Raw genomic sequence first — 16933 nt, 5'->3', positions numbered from 1 at the left:
TTTGGATACAGCTGAGGTTTAAACCATCAAAAGTGGGCCATCTCTCTCTCTTGGCCGTCAGATTGAACAGACTCACACATCCATCAACCTTCATGGATCCGTCTAATTTTTTTTCTTTTCAAATTGGGTGACTTTCGCACTTACATTTCTTCCATTTCTTCCATTTCTTCCATTTGTGTTCAAGGTGTTCGTTCAATTCGTTAATTGATTGCTAAAATGTGTTTTCATTTTTTCTTTTTTTCTTTTTAATTGCTTATTGGTCCTAACACTTTCCAATTTCTTGAATCTTTTTTATAAATTATGCATAATATCTCTCAATTTTCTACTCTCATCATTTCAATTGCGACAACTCACAATTCATAGAGAAATTTGTTTGAACTTGTAGACACATGTTTTCTTAAGTTTAAACAAAAGAAAAATCATAGTTTTTACTTGGTTTGCAAATACAATAAGTTGTATTGAATTCTTGTTAATTAACAACTGATAGAATAATAGACGGATGGACAATGGATGTTTACTATAGTTTGATAACATTTTAGAAATGATAAAAAAAAGTATTGACAAATAAACATATCTTTGATAAGTATAATAAGAAAGGACAAAAAAAAAATGAGAAGGATTCTTGGAATAGGAGTACAAAGCAAGGATGTGAGAGAAAGTTTACACATATGGAAATAACATTTTAATAACTAAATGTAAGTTTCGTAGAAATACCCCTAACCTCTTTCAACACTACGAAACCTTCTAGGAAAAGGTCTCATGCAAAATATATTCGTACATAATCAGAATTTACAAGATTCTTTAATTCAATGTCATCCATATTTGTTAAAAGCAAAGCTCCTCTTGGAAAAGATTTTTTCCACTATGAACGAACCTTCATAGTTAGGGGTCTATTTTTCTCGATGATCCTTTTGAAATGAAAATATTCTTTTTAACACCAAATCTCCTTCCTGAAAGCTTCGAGGGTGCACCTTGTTATTGTATGCTTGCATTAGTCTTCTTTGGTAAAGTTGTTCATAACTTAATGCTGCTAACCGTTTTTCTTCAACGAAATTCAACTACTCATAACGACTTCATATCCATTCAGCTCCATCTAACTTAACTTCCATGAGAACTCTCAATGGAGGTATCTCAACTTCTAAAGGCAGAACAACTTCCATACCATAAACCAAAGAAAATGGTGTTGCCCCTGATAAAGTACGAACTGACATGTGATATCCATGCAACAACAAAATTTCATGTCAATCTTTGTATGTTGTCATTTTCTCAATGGTTCTTTTACTATTTCTATTGGCTGCCTCAATTGGCCTATTCCTCTTTGGGCGATATGGAGTCAAATTTCGAGGGTTGATCTTGAACTATTCACAAAATTCATCCATTATTTTGTTATTGAGGTTTTTGGCATTACCCGTAATAATATTCTTTAAGAGACCGTAATGGCAGATCAAAACTCTTTCTTGATAAACTTGAGCAATAATCCTCTTGTAACGTTGCAATAAGATGTGTCGCTTTTATTCATTAGCGAAGTAATCAATGGCCACAAGAATAAAACGATCACCATTTGAGGCTTTAGGATCAATAGGTCTAATAACATTCATTCCTCACAAAAAAAAATGGCTATAGTGCTAACAAAACATGCAATGGAGATTCTGTTGCATGGATCTTACACATATAAATTTAACACTTTTTACATTCTCTTACATATTTATGCAATCTGATTCCATCATTGTCCATAATCAAATCTAAGTATTTGTGTAGCCATCATATGTCCATTAGCATGTGTTTCACATTTTCCTTCATGGATTTATGTCATCATTTGTTTTGCTTCTTCCACATCAACACACCGAAGGAGCACCATATCGTGGTTTCTTTTATAAAGAAATTCACTACTTAAAAAAAGTTTGTGGCCAACCTTCTTATTGTGCGTTTATCATTCTCTGAAGCTCTGTATGGATATTCTCTACACTTTATCTACTACTTGATGTCAAAAATACCATGGCTTGTTATCATTTTCAATATTCGTGCAATATGCCAACACATCTCGCTTTGTAATTTGGATTGGATAAAGTTCACATTCAAGATTAAGATCAAACATCATTGTTAGGGTGGCTAATGCATCTGCTATTCGATTGTCCTCCCTATAAACCGGTCAAATGAATTTTCTCAAAATTTTCTCAACACACCAATTTAGCATCTTTTGTTTTCCATTTTTCCTTGACTTGATGTATTACAAGCATTAAGTCACCCAAAACCTTCAATTTTTTAATACTCACGTCGCATTCTACTTGAAGTCCCATAATGCAGACTTCATACTTAGTGATATTGTGAGTGCACTTAAAGCATAACTTGGTCGTTAGGGGAAAGACTTTTCTTTCTAGAGAAATTAGTACAACTCCAATCCTATGTCCCAACACATTTGAGACACCATCAAAAGCATAATCCATGTCTCATGATCCGTAGCATCCTTTTCAACTAGAAATATATTTTCATATGAAAAAATCAACTCTTATAAACTTGTAATCTACTATTGGTTAAGCAACTAAATGATTGGCAAGTGTGCTTCACTTTATTGTTTTTTAGTAACATAAACAATATCATATTCTGACAACAAAACTTGTCATTTTGCAATCCTCCCAGATAATGAGAGTTTCTTACAAATGTATTTTATTGGATCTATTTTTTAAATAAGTTATGTTGTATGATATAATATATATTACCTCAAACGATGAGTGGTCCATACCTAATCACAACAAGTTCGCCCTAACATCGAATATTTAGGCTCATAATTGGTGAATTTTTTGCTTAAATAATAAATGACATGTTCTTTCTTTCCTAGTAAGTCATGTTGTCCTAGAAAACCATCCATAGAACCTTCTAATATTGTCAAGTATAGGATTAACAGTCGCCCTGAAGTTGGAGATATCAGCACAGGTGCGCTCGTCAAATACTATTTAATTTTGTTGAAAGCTTCTTCACAATCCTCATTCCATTTTCCTTGGTTGTTTTTACGTAAAAGTTTGACGATTGGTTGGCATGTTGGTGTCAAATGTGAGATAAATCTAGATATGTAGTTCGATTTTCAAAGAAAACCTAGAATTTCTTTTTCTGTTTTAGGGGATGGAATTTCCATGATATCCCTCACTTTATCTGGGTCTACTTTGATCCATTCTTAACAGACAATGAATTCCAACAACTTTCTAGAGGTTGTCGCAAATGTACATTTGGATGAATTTAATTTCAATTGATACTTTCTCAACCGATCATATAATTTTTGGAGTGTGGTTCTATGATCTTCATATGTCTTGGATTTTGCAATCATATCATCAACGCATACACCTCTATTTTCTTATGCATTATATCATGAAAAAAATGTAAACATTGCTCGCTAATATGTTGCTTGCTTGTTATCTTTGAAACTCTCGCCCAGTTTATTTTGAAATTAGGATTTTGTTTTATGGGACTTAAGGTGGAATAAGTTGTGTAATCTTGAGAACAAATTCTCAAAAACTTGCCTTGAATTAAGGCACACGAACTTATTTATCCATACCAAAATTGTACCGCCTTGCTATAGTTTGTATGTTAGGTTTGTGGTGTAACCTTGTTGGGTTTAATATTTAAATTCTCACAATGTGTCATTGAATACGAATCATTGCATGCAAAATATACTCCATTATTCTCTTCATCATGCGAGCAGACATGATCATTGCATGTAAAATGTTCTTAATGTCCCCACCACCTATTTTCAAGTCCTTGTTATACGAGTTTTCTCTTTCTTGAGAACCTTGGTCTACAAACTTGGTACCGACTCTTAAGGTCTTGAGAGCTTCAGAGCTTAAGTCATCAAATCAAGCTCTTAAGTCTCAAATCTCTTTATCTTTATTATAAAGGAAAGGCAAAACCTCTATTTGTAAAGTTCTCCCTATGCCTTGCGCCACCACTTTAGTTGGTCCATAGTCCTAACCCTTAAGGTCAACATATTGAACTTTGGGCTTGGTTAACCTTTAGACCACAATAAGCTTGCTTTTTGAACTTAATTAAACTTGAGCTAAACATGAACACAAATTTTGATCAATAATGAGATGATAATTTGTAATTGGTGCAATATTTCTCATTCAACCTATAAGTTTTTTAACAAATTGCAACCCTCATCATTAAAAAAATATTACTAAGATTTAATTAAATTCTTCAATAAAGCTGAATTGATAATGTTTTTATAAGTAAGCTGTAACTACCAACCATATGTCCATTTTCACATTCCATAAACTGTACGTATAGCTAAGCCATATGCAATCAGATGTTCAACTTCTTCCTCTAGAATTTTTAACTCAGAAAAGTAAATAGCAAAAAGATTTGACACATTAGTTTTTAACAATATGGCAATAAAGATTCCTACACCTATCCTTTAGAACAAACAATATTTGGTAACCGCTTGTACTTCTTGATTCAACGATAACGTGTTTGCCTACTGAAATTTAAGAGTATCATTCAAAGTGAATTTGAAAATTTTAAGAGAATATGTACTTAATTAAGAATTACCCAAGAATTAGGAACCATCTGCTATGTTAAACCAAAACTCATCAAACTTTATAATATCTCAAACAGTTCAAGTTAATTAAAATGCAGAATTTATACTATCTCCTACTATTCAAGTCCTAATCGAACTTGAAATTCAAAATTTGAACTTTGGAACTTATTCAATAAAACAAATACATTACAACTAACCAAGTTTAATAATATTTACAAATAAGCAATAAAAAAATAATATCTATAAGCTTACAAAATAACAAAAACAAAATTGAAAATTAAATTAACACTTGGAAAAGACAAGTAATAGAAGTTCAATAAGAGAATAAATGAGAATGTTGCATGTTTTAGAAAAAAATTGAATGACAATAATCAAGTTTAAATTTCATTTCATTTCCTTTACATAAGTTCTAAGTATTTATGAATCTCTACATTTGGTCTCTCCCCATCAAAGTCCAATAGTATAATATACAAGCATTTTCAGTATTTCAAACTACGTATTGAACTCTTTTCAACTCTCCAACAAATATTCATTCTAAACTTAGCTTGCAAATAATCACATATTTCTACCAATATTCCCACTAACCCTAACCCAAAAAAAAAAAAAGAGAAAAAAAAGAGAAAAATATATCTAAGTGAGGAGATGGAGTCCACATAGCATTGCATAATCCACCCTTTCCACAGAAGTTGAATGAAAACCAAATTTACAAGCTGATATACATGGAAGTAATATCAATATCACCATATACACGGACTGAGGGCGATGAGTTTTGTTACCTTATTATACTTTCCTTGTCTTCTCTTTCTCTCAAGTTTATTGTGATATTTAGGGTGCAAGTACCAGCACTTTGATTGTTCCTTGGCTGTTTGCTGTTAAAATTGTTGGGCTATCACTTTTCCAACAAACAGCACTTATGAAATATGAACCTGCATCTTCATCGTTATCTTCCAAATCTGAACTAAACCTATGCCAAGCCATTGGTTTTGATATTGCCTGCAAGTAAATTCCCTTTTACTAACTTGATACTTGATAATATTCATATCAAAAGCAAAAGTTTATGTAGTTGAAAACAAGATGGTGAAATAATAAAAATGATAACCTTGTGGTAAATGAAAACTTCATTAGTTTCACTGCCGCATGCTATGTATTCACTGTTGACTGTTAGACCCACAAAATTCTTCTCGTTTGTGTGTCCTCTATACACACAAATCTGAAATAATTATAAAAGAGATGAATCAGTACTTGTACACTTTAGCTCTATATTGGTTGAGACAAAATCACCTTGAAACACACCTTCAATCACTCAAACTTAATTCAACTTTACACTTTAAATGCAAATGTCATGCTGTTAAAGTTGAATTTTCAATGATTGAAAACCATTTCAAGAGTAATTTTGAAAAGGACAAAAGTGACTTCAACCGTTCATAACCCCTCCCAAACATGTTATATAAAATATGTTAGTTCTCCTTCTCCATAACCGTCTAAATGTGCTTAACAGAGAGAACGGTTCTCAATTTTATAGAAGTCAGAGAGAAGAGAGAAAGAGAAGAAAAGGTGTCTAAGCCATAACAATGACAAGATCCCTAGTTCCAGAAAGCACAATAACCACACCATGTCCTTTGCGAAAAAGTTTAAGTTTAGCAAATTTTCAAATGGTTTAATGCTTTGGTTTTCAAACCAGTTGTGGGAATTGGCAAGAAAGATTATTGAGTGACAAAAAAGAGGGAACAAGGAGCACAATTTCATAAGATTAACAACTTCATTTTGGATGTCAATGGATAACATATCAAGAAGATAACTCACAGGCAAATTTTCCTTTACATCCCACAACCGCAAAGTGCTGTCAGTTGATGCAGAAGCAAGTTCATTGTTCGACAAGAATTTCACATAAGAAACAGCCTTCTTATGGCCATTAAAAACATGCAGCGGTTGGCTGATATTTCTCAAGTCGTAGTAGTGGATGTTATGATCAGCGGAACCCACCTGAAAACACTTTAGTATTAGGGAGAGAAGGATTTGCCAAAGGGTGTTCACGATAGTTGGTAAATCTGTAGCTATGATATTTGTGTAAAGAGACCAAAATAGACATACAGCTACGTATAAGCTAGATCCTGGGTTGTACTTGACTGAGCAAACATTTGCTTTCATATCGATGTTAAACACACTAGCTTCCTGTCTTGTGCACCAAATTTTGACCTGTTAAAAGAAAAAGAGCAATGCACCTGAGAATAGTATCAGAAAAAAGAATGATTGAAAGAACCTAGTGTTGTAACTTGAAGTTAGTATGCAGGAAAAGAACTTGTTTAAGAAAAAACCACCCACAACAGACAAACTATTAACCCTTTGACCCAGACATGAGTAATACAACATTGTATTGGAGAATTTCTACAAATCATGTGAAACAGTTTCAGCATGGATCCAAAATTATATTGGCGAATTGACAGATACCACTCAACAAAGGATAGCATTTTCCAAGTGCCAGAGCTGACAAGTCAAATATCCTCTGCTACAAATTTAACTATTGAAAAAGACGAAAAATATTGCAATACAGAAATTAGGGAATTGCTCATTTTGAATCAATAATCTTAACCAACTCAAAATAGTGTTTGCTTCAATCAAATACCTTACAGTCATCACTGCCCGATACCAGCATGGAAGGTTCAGAACGTGAAAAATCAACACTCCAAGCTCGTTTTTCATGTTCTTCGTACTCCATAACACTCTAAAATGTAAAGAGCGGGTTAAAAAAGAGAGGTCTGACCAAATAATGGAGATAATCGACAAACTAAGAAAACTTTAAATAGATAATGGCCACCACCTGACGAGTATTAACATCCCAGACAGTTACTATTCCCTCATAATCACTACTAGCAATATGACTTTTTGTGTATTTATTCCAGCTCAAGCAGCTAAGTTTTGACCGAGTAGCCATCTCCACAACGGGAAAGTGAACATCTGCTGGTTCGTTTACCACCTGGAAAGAGCAAGTACTATTGATATTTGGTAAATAATTTATATTCGCATCATCTATATTGAAATTAAATTTTTTTAAGAAAAAGATACAGGTATATCGTGTGGTCATGAACCATCATATAAAACATTAGGCAGATTTGTGCTCTGTATTTCCCTAATGGATGATCAATACAAAGCCACAACAATTTAAACAAAGATATACCTTATAGGTTGCATTAAACAATATTTATCAGTTGTTCTTGACGTTCAAATATCATCCTTGAGTCTAGGTGAGCACCCGAGAGGGGTTTTAGAACACTGTATATATATATTATGAGATAACCACTTTCAAGAGAAAAAAAGGAAAGGAATACCAATAAAATAAACTCTCTATAAAACGAAACTCCAACTACGCAAAATAACACCTATAGAACAGTTACAGAAAGCCTTTAAAATTGAAGTCCACAAAGAAACATGAAAACAAACAAGAGAGCAAATCTCATTAGGGTCCCTCTGTCCAAATCTCTAGTTCTACTATGCCACTCGCCCCACAAAACTCACAAAATAGCAGACATCCCTGAAAACTAAAGAAAGTGACCTCACCCCCACAAAGTGGGTTGAGTAGGAACTCCTCAATCATTGCACAAACATCCTTCTGACAAGCAACCACAATGCCAAATGTATGATAGAAAGAATCCCAGACTGAACTAGCCAACTTGGAACGTCAAAGCATATGGTCCAGCTCTTCCTCCACCTTTCGACAAAGAAAGCAATAGAAATGACCAACAAGCAAGGGGAAGCTTCCTCTAAACCCAATTCATCATGTTAGCACAACCGTGTAAAAATTTCCATGTAAAGAATCTCACTTTCCTTGGAATACTAATCCTTCAAAGCACCAAAAACCAACATACCAAGGGGAGAAGGATGAACCAAATTATGAAAGAAAGACTTGCACCCCCCTCCAAAGGATCAGGGTTTCATATCCTTACATTTTAGCATATATATAAAACTATCTATATTCTTCTATTTTATTGTGCACCTCACAAGAAAAGTCTAGTTGAGCCGTGCTTAAACTTCAATTTTTTGTTTGTTAATTATCAGACTTGTTATTATGAAATCAATAAATAATTCTAGAAAGTTCCATTCCTCTCAATGATCTCCTAAAAAACTACTTTTAAGACATTCCTGATCTTATTAATATAAATATATATTTTAGTGTATATATAAAAATTTACCTACATTTTCCATTGCACACCTCACAAGAAAAGTTCAGCCCCATACTTAAGCCTTGAATAACTTTTGTGCTTGCTTTCAAACACTCACATTTTTAAAACCATAGGTATTACGTATGTTCATTTATTAATCCTTCGTATGAATTTGGAGTGTTGAAAGTAATGCATAATCCATGTAGGTAGAGAATAAAGTTTAATCAACCCAATCAAAAAGTTTAGGTATGTTCCCAATTCCAAGATTTTTAGAATGGAATTTCCTTAGCAGCTCCAGAGATGTTAACATTTCTGTAGATTGACTCTTACTTTTACAAATACACTTTACCAAATGAATGAAAGAAAATTTAACTTTCTAAACAAACAAATGGGCCAATGGCTAGCAGAAAACAATTCCTATAGTAAATGTGAAATGAATATTGAAAATATGAATCATAGTATCACCATCTTCTGTATCTAATTGACAGATTATTATATTACATGTGTCTCCTTAGCTATTAATACCAAACACTTAGTTTTTCAATGAATAAACGTTAAATCCTTACCGAGCTAAACTCAAAAACCTTGATACAACGTGAGACACCAGCAGTTGCAAAGAACTCGTCATCACGATCAAACTCTATACTGAAACAAGAATGACATGATTATCATTTCTGAAATTTTACAACTGAGGACAAATCCTAAAAATAATGGACATGTATTTATCTCAGACTCTCAGTGAAAGACAAAATGGTGATTGGAGAAGGCTCAAAGTAATTTATAAAAATAAATGTCAGTCAAAAGAATCTCATTAATTCAAAATCTGTAACAATTGGGGACATCCTTGACATTGTTGACAAAAGGTTTCAGGTAGCTTAGGACAAAAAGTAACTACAAATTCAACTAAACTTATTTTTTAACTTAAACCAGATATCTACTATAGGCTAAATTGTACCATGATTTATCAAAATTAAAGTGCATTATGATTGAATAAATAGAATGATCAAGTAAAATAACTGCCCCAGCAGAACTCCCAACCAAAGGAATGTATAATGTAATATCAATCCCTCACCTCGATACAATATTTGGTGAATGAAAAAGATCGCCGTGTGGAAGTTCCGCAATGACCCTCAATCGGCTAATCCATAAGCCATGTGATAAGACAGAAGTAAATTATGTCAGCTAACACTCACGAGAGAACCAATGCCAAATAATTAAAATAAGTAAATAAAAATTGTACCTGTATCGCATAAAAGAAGTTAGCACAGATTGAAAATCTTCAAGAGATGGATTATAACTTTCTCCGCCACTAAACTTTATGTCCCTATCTTCTTGTTTATACAATTGTTTCCTCCAATTTCGTCGTTTTTGCAGATAGCAATCTTGCAATTCATTAAACTATAGAAAAGGATAAAAATTGAATGTCAATAATTGTAGGCATTCCATTTCACGTTAACAACGCTATTTCTTAACTTAAGAAAGGTTGACAAAATAACATCACTAGATGGATTTAATCAGCGCAGACAAGCTAAAATTTGCCTAATTTCACAAAAAAAATCAATATCAAAGAAATAGAAAATAAATTAATGTACAGCTCCCCCAACTAAATGACCATTAAGTTTTGAAAGATGTTGACATAACTTAAGCAAACAAGGAAGAACTCTTTTCTAATCGGCTGACTGCACTTTAACTTAAGAACAGTTGACAAAATAACATCAGTAGATGGATTTAATCAGCACAGACAAGCTAAAAGTTTCCTAATTTCACAAAATAAATCAATATGAAAGAAAAAGAAAACAAATTAATGTACAGCTCCTCCAAACTAGATGTTGACATGAGCAAACTAGGAAGAGCTCTTTTCTGATAGGCTGACCGAACTTTCCTTATTGTACAAAAAGTCCTGACCTGCTCACTCATTGCTTTAGGTGACAAATTATTTTCCTAATCCCTCTCTTTTTCTCAAAAAAAAAAAAAAGAGAAATTAAATGCCTTAATCTTCATTTTATCCTTTAATCAAAATTCAAAAGTAATACATATTTTGTTTATAGAAACGTAAAACAGATAACAAATTGATATGAACCACTCAAGCATCAAATTATTAAATAAATTTTAATTTAACAATTTTGATATAATTTTAATATTTTTCCAATTATATCCTTTTTTTGACTTATTAAGTAAGGGATTTTATCTTTTCACTATGATAGGAGGCCATTTCAGCCTTGCTATTAGGTTGTTTGGAGAGAGATTATTTGTGTTTCTTTCAAGTTTAGCCAGCAGAGCTTCTTAAATTTTGTAACTCATGTATTGAGTTGCATTCCAAGAACATTTAAATGAGACTGATCATCTTATCTGGTGGAGTATTCGAATCTTGGATTGAGAAATGTGTTATTTGTCTTAAGATATTTGATCTTTAAGGCAATCAATGTCTAACCCAGTCCTTAAGGTTGAAATCGAGTTAATTTGGGGGGTTTTAGTGATTTCTCATCCCAAAAGGGTTTTCAATTCCAATTAGTTGGGTTTTCATATCACAAATATTAATAAATAGGTTAAGCAACAGAAAGAGAATCAACAATACAAGATCTCCAACAGAAGCTTTCAACAGAAGCAGAACAGACTGTCAATTCCTCGTACCAGGAAAAGATAGAAACAAAAAAGCTAACTGCCCACTTCAGCTTAAGCTATTTTCTTGTTTATTGGTAAGAAACCGAGACTTTGGCCTAAGCATTATTACAACTCCCAAATATTTCTATCCTGCTAAATCCATAATACCTACAAAATAGCTGAAATTGGACATATCCTTAAAAGGAATGCTGTTTTCAGGAGTCCTAGGCCAAAATCTAACAAAAAGAAGACTCGACTTTAGGGAAAGAAGATTGAACTTAAAGTTTCAAAAAGGAGTTTATTCCACATGGACATACCAAAACCATAATGAAGAAATAACAATCCAGACTCCAGAGTTTCACCAGTACATTGTTCATAAAATCCAGTAAGGAGGCAAATAGCAACGAGGCCTCTTACTATATAAGTGCGGAAAAATGAAAGACAAACATAATTTTTAAGTGTATGCAATCAAAAACTAGAGTATCACTGTATTCATTGGTTAAAATATGGAATAGAAAGATGATTACTTAAGAGCTTGAGAGTCATAATGATATTTGTAAAAGTAACATCACTAGAACCAAGAAGCAAATATCTACAATCTTCACAATAACCTCGATTGTTGTTTCAGAGTATACTAATTAAATCTCCATCATTGCAATTTTGCTGACTAATAAGCCAGACTGTGATTAGCACCATTGTGATAACTTTTCTGTAAAGTGAAATTTAAATTGAAATAAAAGTTTTACCTGTGTATGAACCCTCCTTTTATTTGCTACAGTTAGTCCAGATTGTGCAACAGAATGCAAATCTGAACTACAATAAGCATCTTTTCTAAGTGGTCCCTGGGAGCTTAATTGTATCTTTGCATCTGCTCTAGGATTGGGGGAATTCCCAGAACTCATCCAGCCTTGTGACCGTTGGGCGCCACTATTAATTCCATTTCCATGCTTGTCGATTAAGGAAGACCGTGATTTTGTGGATACGGTGTCATCGGCGAGCATTTTCATTTTTCCCGAATACCTTTCTTTAGACCTATATAGTTCCAATCTCTGCTTCTCCACAGAGCTAATGTCTTCCTTAATGTAGTGAAGATCAGCTTGTATCTATAATGAGAAAATAAATAAATAACGAAGCAAATCAACAAAAGATATTCTTGAATGAATCAATGGGAGATCCTCTGTATTTATAATGGGAAAATGCTTGGTGCATACACCAACGCCGGACGTTCTAAAATGCCAGTAATACAGTCATAATCCCTAAACATAATACCCTCTATACACATGTAAGTTAAACTTAGCCATACTCCATATAAGGTTATACTAAAGTATGGTTGGTGATTACTATGAAGGCAGAGAGCACAATTGTGGACGAATTTACAAATGAGTTAAAGACACTGGACTGCCTTCATCTGAAGAGAATCAGGGCTGATATTTTCCAGATTGCTAGGCCAGGATTTGTTTCTTTGAAGTTTTGCTTTGCTTTATTTTGTATCTCTCCATATGTTTTATTATTTTTCAGCTTTGCATCTGTCTACAGATTGGTAGTTTATATTGTTATTTTCAGTCTTTGCATGACCTTAGTATCTTTCTTTTATTTGGATATGATGAGGGTGCTAAGGGGGTGTCAACCTAGTTGAGATGTCCAGATACACCTACTAATCCGCTCTCTCTCCCCTTTCTAGGCTTCTCTATTACTCTCACCGTATAACTCTCTTGTACTTTGAGTTTATTATCAATAAAGAAGTTTGTATCCGTTTCAAAAAACAAAAGAAAATAAAAACTCAACAATGTGCTAGAGAATATTAAAAGAATTGTTCCGATACTTGATTGAAATATAGAGTTCCATAAAATGGAATTTAGATGCCCTGGACAAATTTAGTTATGTCTAAACTACTTACTCCATCTTAGTCATAAATCAAAGTAGTTTGTACTTCTTCAATCTTAGTCATTAATCAAAGTAGTTTATACTTCTTCTAGTAACATTAAGTCCATTTCCAACTTCATAAAGTTAAACTTACTTGAATTCCAAACATTAGTTACTCATACCTGTATATTAAATCAAGTCGTTACTATTTTTTACACACTGAAAAGCAGCCAATCAAATTACGGACAGGTTAACCAACCAAGCCTAAGAAAAAAAACTTCTTTTTTTCCATAAGAGCACATAAACTTGTTCATGTACCTTTTTTGTTTGTTTGTTGCTCTTTCTTTTTTTTTTTTTTTGAACCAGAAACACTCTTCATCATTGAAGTAACGAAAAATTCATATACCAATTTATAATAAGCAAGAAACAAAAAAATGACAATCAAAGTAAAAGAGACCTCATTGAGCTCCTCGAGCTTTTGCTTTCTCAAGCAATACAAGAAGCCAAGTAAAATTTGCATATTTGTCTCTGCTTCTTCTTGCTCCATTTTTCTTTTCTTCTCTGTGAGAAGAGTTAAAAGTTCTTCCAGATCCTTTATTGACATGTCACATCCCTGGCAAAAAGTTGAGACGGAAAAGTTCAGCTTGTTTAATGATGAGGTTGATAGTAAGGAGATTAATGATAGGAAGTTTGTACTAAAATCCATAGATTAGCAAATGTGGAAATAATAGTATGACAGTCAACTAAGAAAACTTTATTGTCCTCAAACCCTATGTTGAAGGTAATGATGCACACCTTTTAAAGTTCATTTTCCATACTGGAGTGATGGTGAGTTGTAATTCTGAAAAAGAAAATATATGTATATATATTGTAATGGAAATTGTGCTGACCTTTTGTAATGCCTGTTGAAGATATCCAAATGGGGATGCAGTCTTCTTTATCTGACGAGCAGAAGTTTTCTTTAACAACTGCAAAAATGATTGCAAGAAACCATGAAGATGCATCAATCTCATAATTCAAGATTGCAATTCAGAATTACAAAAACATCATGACACAATCAATAGAAATGACACAATCAATAGAAATAAAGTCAGAGACAAGGGCATAAGAATTTAGTTTCAACAAAACATGAAGCTTCCATAATATCACTGAAATATTAGAGCCAAAAATATCCAATTATAAAAACCAACTTGAACAGTTCAACTACTCAAGACACTGGAAAACCTCCCTTCCAGATGTGAATCCTTACTCCTTGTTTGAACTGAAATATTCTAAAAAAGAGTGTTGATTTGTTTCATTGCATAATTATTATTTAGGTTAATTTACAAACTTGGTCCTTCAAAAAGGTTAGAATTCAGTCCATATAACTTCAATTTATCCTCCATGGTTTGTTAAAACCACATGGACTAAATTTTAACTTTCTCCAAACCATAAGGTCAAATTGGAAATTCAACCCCTTATTTATTTATTTTGAAAAAGAGTCCCCCTTTTTATGATTGCAACATTGCATAATCCAGTTGAAATGAATATGTGATCAAGGTATCATCAGCATAATTGGAAAATTAACATTGCATCAGACACTAAATATAAAACATTACAATACTTTAGCATCAAGCTAAACTACTGCACAATGAAGATTTTGGGAACTTCTACCATGTAAGTAGCCTAGGTCACAAATTGTAAAGCCATAGCTCAGCTGACATGCAAGACAGTTTTGCTCGGAATGTAAGGTAAAGCTACATATGGTCAGTGTTTTGAAAAGCGCTCTGAGGTCCGTGCCTAGGCTCAAGGTCTAGGACTGGTGCCTTGCCTTGAAAGGTGAGGCTCACAAAATAAGGCGTGCCTCAGGCACAGCCTTTCATTATGAAGCCCTAAGGCTCAAAGCCCTACACCTTGGGGCTTTATTATTGTTTTTTTAAACAGCAATAATTAGGGGTTTTCCTTATTTATTAATTAGAAAAATTAAATTTACTAAGCCTAAATCCAAAATGTCTTGCGTTAAGGGATCTTTTTTTTTTTTTTTTCATATTTCCACTTCAATTATGATTTGCTTTCTCTTCTTAATGTAGTACTTTTATATATACTCCCCATAAAAAAAAAGTCCACACTTTCTTTTGCATCTTGCGCTTAAGTCTTTATTGCCCCTTAAACTTTAAATATTTAACAACAAGAGATTCAATTAAAAAAATGTGTTTTCAATTTAAAAAAAATGTGTTTTCAATTAAAAAAATGTATTTCATGTTTTCAATACTTTTGGATGTATTTTGCAGCATATTTCAAAATTGGATTCCAAAATAAGAAAATGTTCATAATGTGTTGATAATATATTTTATAAACCACAAGAATAGCTCGAGTAACAAAATTATTATATTATTAAATCTCATCTATTATTATTAATTAATGAACATGTAATTCATGTATAGCAACCTATAAAACAGAATCACAGATCATGATTATATCTAAAATTAATGAACATGTAAATTCTGTATAACTATTATTTTAAATATCTAAAATTTTTAGTATAGTATGCGATACTATTTATTTTTTACAAAACTAAAAACAGTTTATAACATGAAAGACTATATATAGAAGTTTATACTTTCTGTTTTTTTTAATGTAACTCTACTGTATAATATTTTCAACTCCAAATCAAGATACACTTAGACATTCACTATTAGGACCACAGATTCCATAAACAATTTTCCAAAAAACAAATGTCAAAAAAATTAGCAAACATACATATAGAATCTAGATTGCATAACAAAAATATCCTAAGGAACTGCACAGATCTAGGGGAAGACCAGCAAAAATCAATGAAATTAAAGAAAGATAATCTCGGGCATAATGGAATGACTTAATTATTATATAAAAAAAAAAGCATTAAACAATCAATCTCTCACAGTATATAACAGTCTCCAATGCAACAACAGTCAAAGTGTCGAAATCTTAGGCACTGAGTGACCCATAAATACTTGAAAACTACAAACTAAGATGTGATTATCAACTAAAAAATGGCGTAAAATTAAATAGGGAGAGGAAATAAAATTGAAAAAGAAAAAGAAAGGAATGAAGATCCAATTGAAGAAAGAAGTGAAATAAAAAAGAAAAAAGAAATGAAGATGATCAAACCTTATCAAGCAAAATATTGGGGAAAATGCTGTTACTCCGGAGAAAATGAGCGCAACAAGGGCAATCACTCTTATTACGAAGATGAGTAACAATACACATATAACAAAAGCTATGTCCACAAGTAGTGAGGAAGGCATCCTTAATGATCTGCATGCAAATAGGGCAAAGCATATCCTTATCCAAATCATCGGTATTAGAATGAGAGGGGGCGGTAGTGGGAGTGGGAGTGGGAGTAGGAGCAGCAGCATTGGCAGCGTCGGGTTGGAATTGAGGAGGCATTAGGTCGGAGGGAGGAGGGGGGGGGAGGGGGAGGCAAAGGAGGAGGAGGAGGGGGGGAAGAAGAAGGAGTGGAGTCGAGAGTAGAAGGCTCAGTTTTGACAGTAGGAACCAAAGCTCCAATGGAACCGCCACCCATAAGTGAAGTTGGTGAAGGAGAAGAGGAAGTGAAAATTATGTGGCTGCCATTGAAAACACACACGCAGAGAGAGAGAGAGAGAGCGAAAGGTTTAAAGAAGGAAGATGGAAGAGAGAGAGAGATTAACGTACGGAAGAAGAAAGAAAGGGGGAAGGGGGAAGGGAAGGGAATAAAATGGGGTTCGTGTGAAAATGAGAATGGCAATGGGAAGGAAGGGAGGGGGGAGCGTGGCTTTGTGGACAG

The 16933-nt window shown here is 33.2% G+C and overlaps 1 protein-coding gene across 2 annotated transcripts; it reads right to left on the bottom strand.

The window, feature by feature from the left end:
* Positions 1-4869: 4869 nt before the first annotated feature.
* On the bottom strand, positions 4870-16933 carry LOC101203654 (E3 ubiquitin-protein ligase COP1). 2 transcript variants are annotated; one of them, XM_031880131.1, is made up of 14 exons: positions 16618-16933; positions 16276-16469; positions 14037-14114; positions 13604-13759; positions 12030-12386; positions 9923-10080; positions 9755-9820; positions 9249-9327; positions 7344-7499; positions 7149-7247; positions 6617-6721; positions 6329-6508; positions 5625-5735; positions 4870-5518 (listed from the first exon to the last, which is right to left on the bottom strand). In XM_031880131.1, the coding sequence occupies exons 1-14, from the start codon at positions 16688-16690 to the stop codon at positions 5351-5353; spliced, it is 1980 nt and encodes a 659-aa protein (XP_031735991.1). In that variant the 5' UTR covers positions 16691-16933; the 3' UTR covers positions 4870-5350. The 2 variants fall into 2 exon arrangements, with proteins under 2 accessions (XP_031735991.1, XP_004145465.3); XM_004145417.3 differs by having other exon boundaries at positions 16276-16932.

This window comes from Cucumis sativus, chromosome 1, assembly GCF_000004075.3.
Source record: "Cucumis sativus cultivar 9930 chromosome 1, Cucumber_9930_V3, whole genome shotgun sequence".
Classification (NCBI taxonomy): domain Eukaryota; kingdom Viridiplantae; phylum Streptophyta; class Magnoliopsida; order Cucurbitales; family Cucurbitaceae; genus Cucumis; species Cucumis sativus.
The sequence above is the reverse complement of the archived record's forward strand: the minus strand, read 5'-3'. Positions and strand labels throughout refer to the sequence as shown.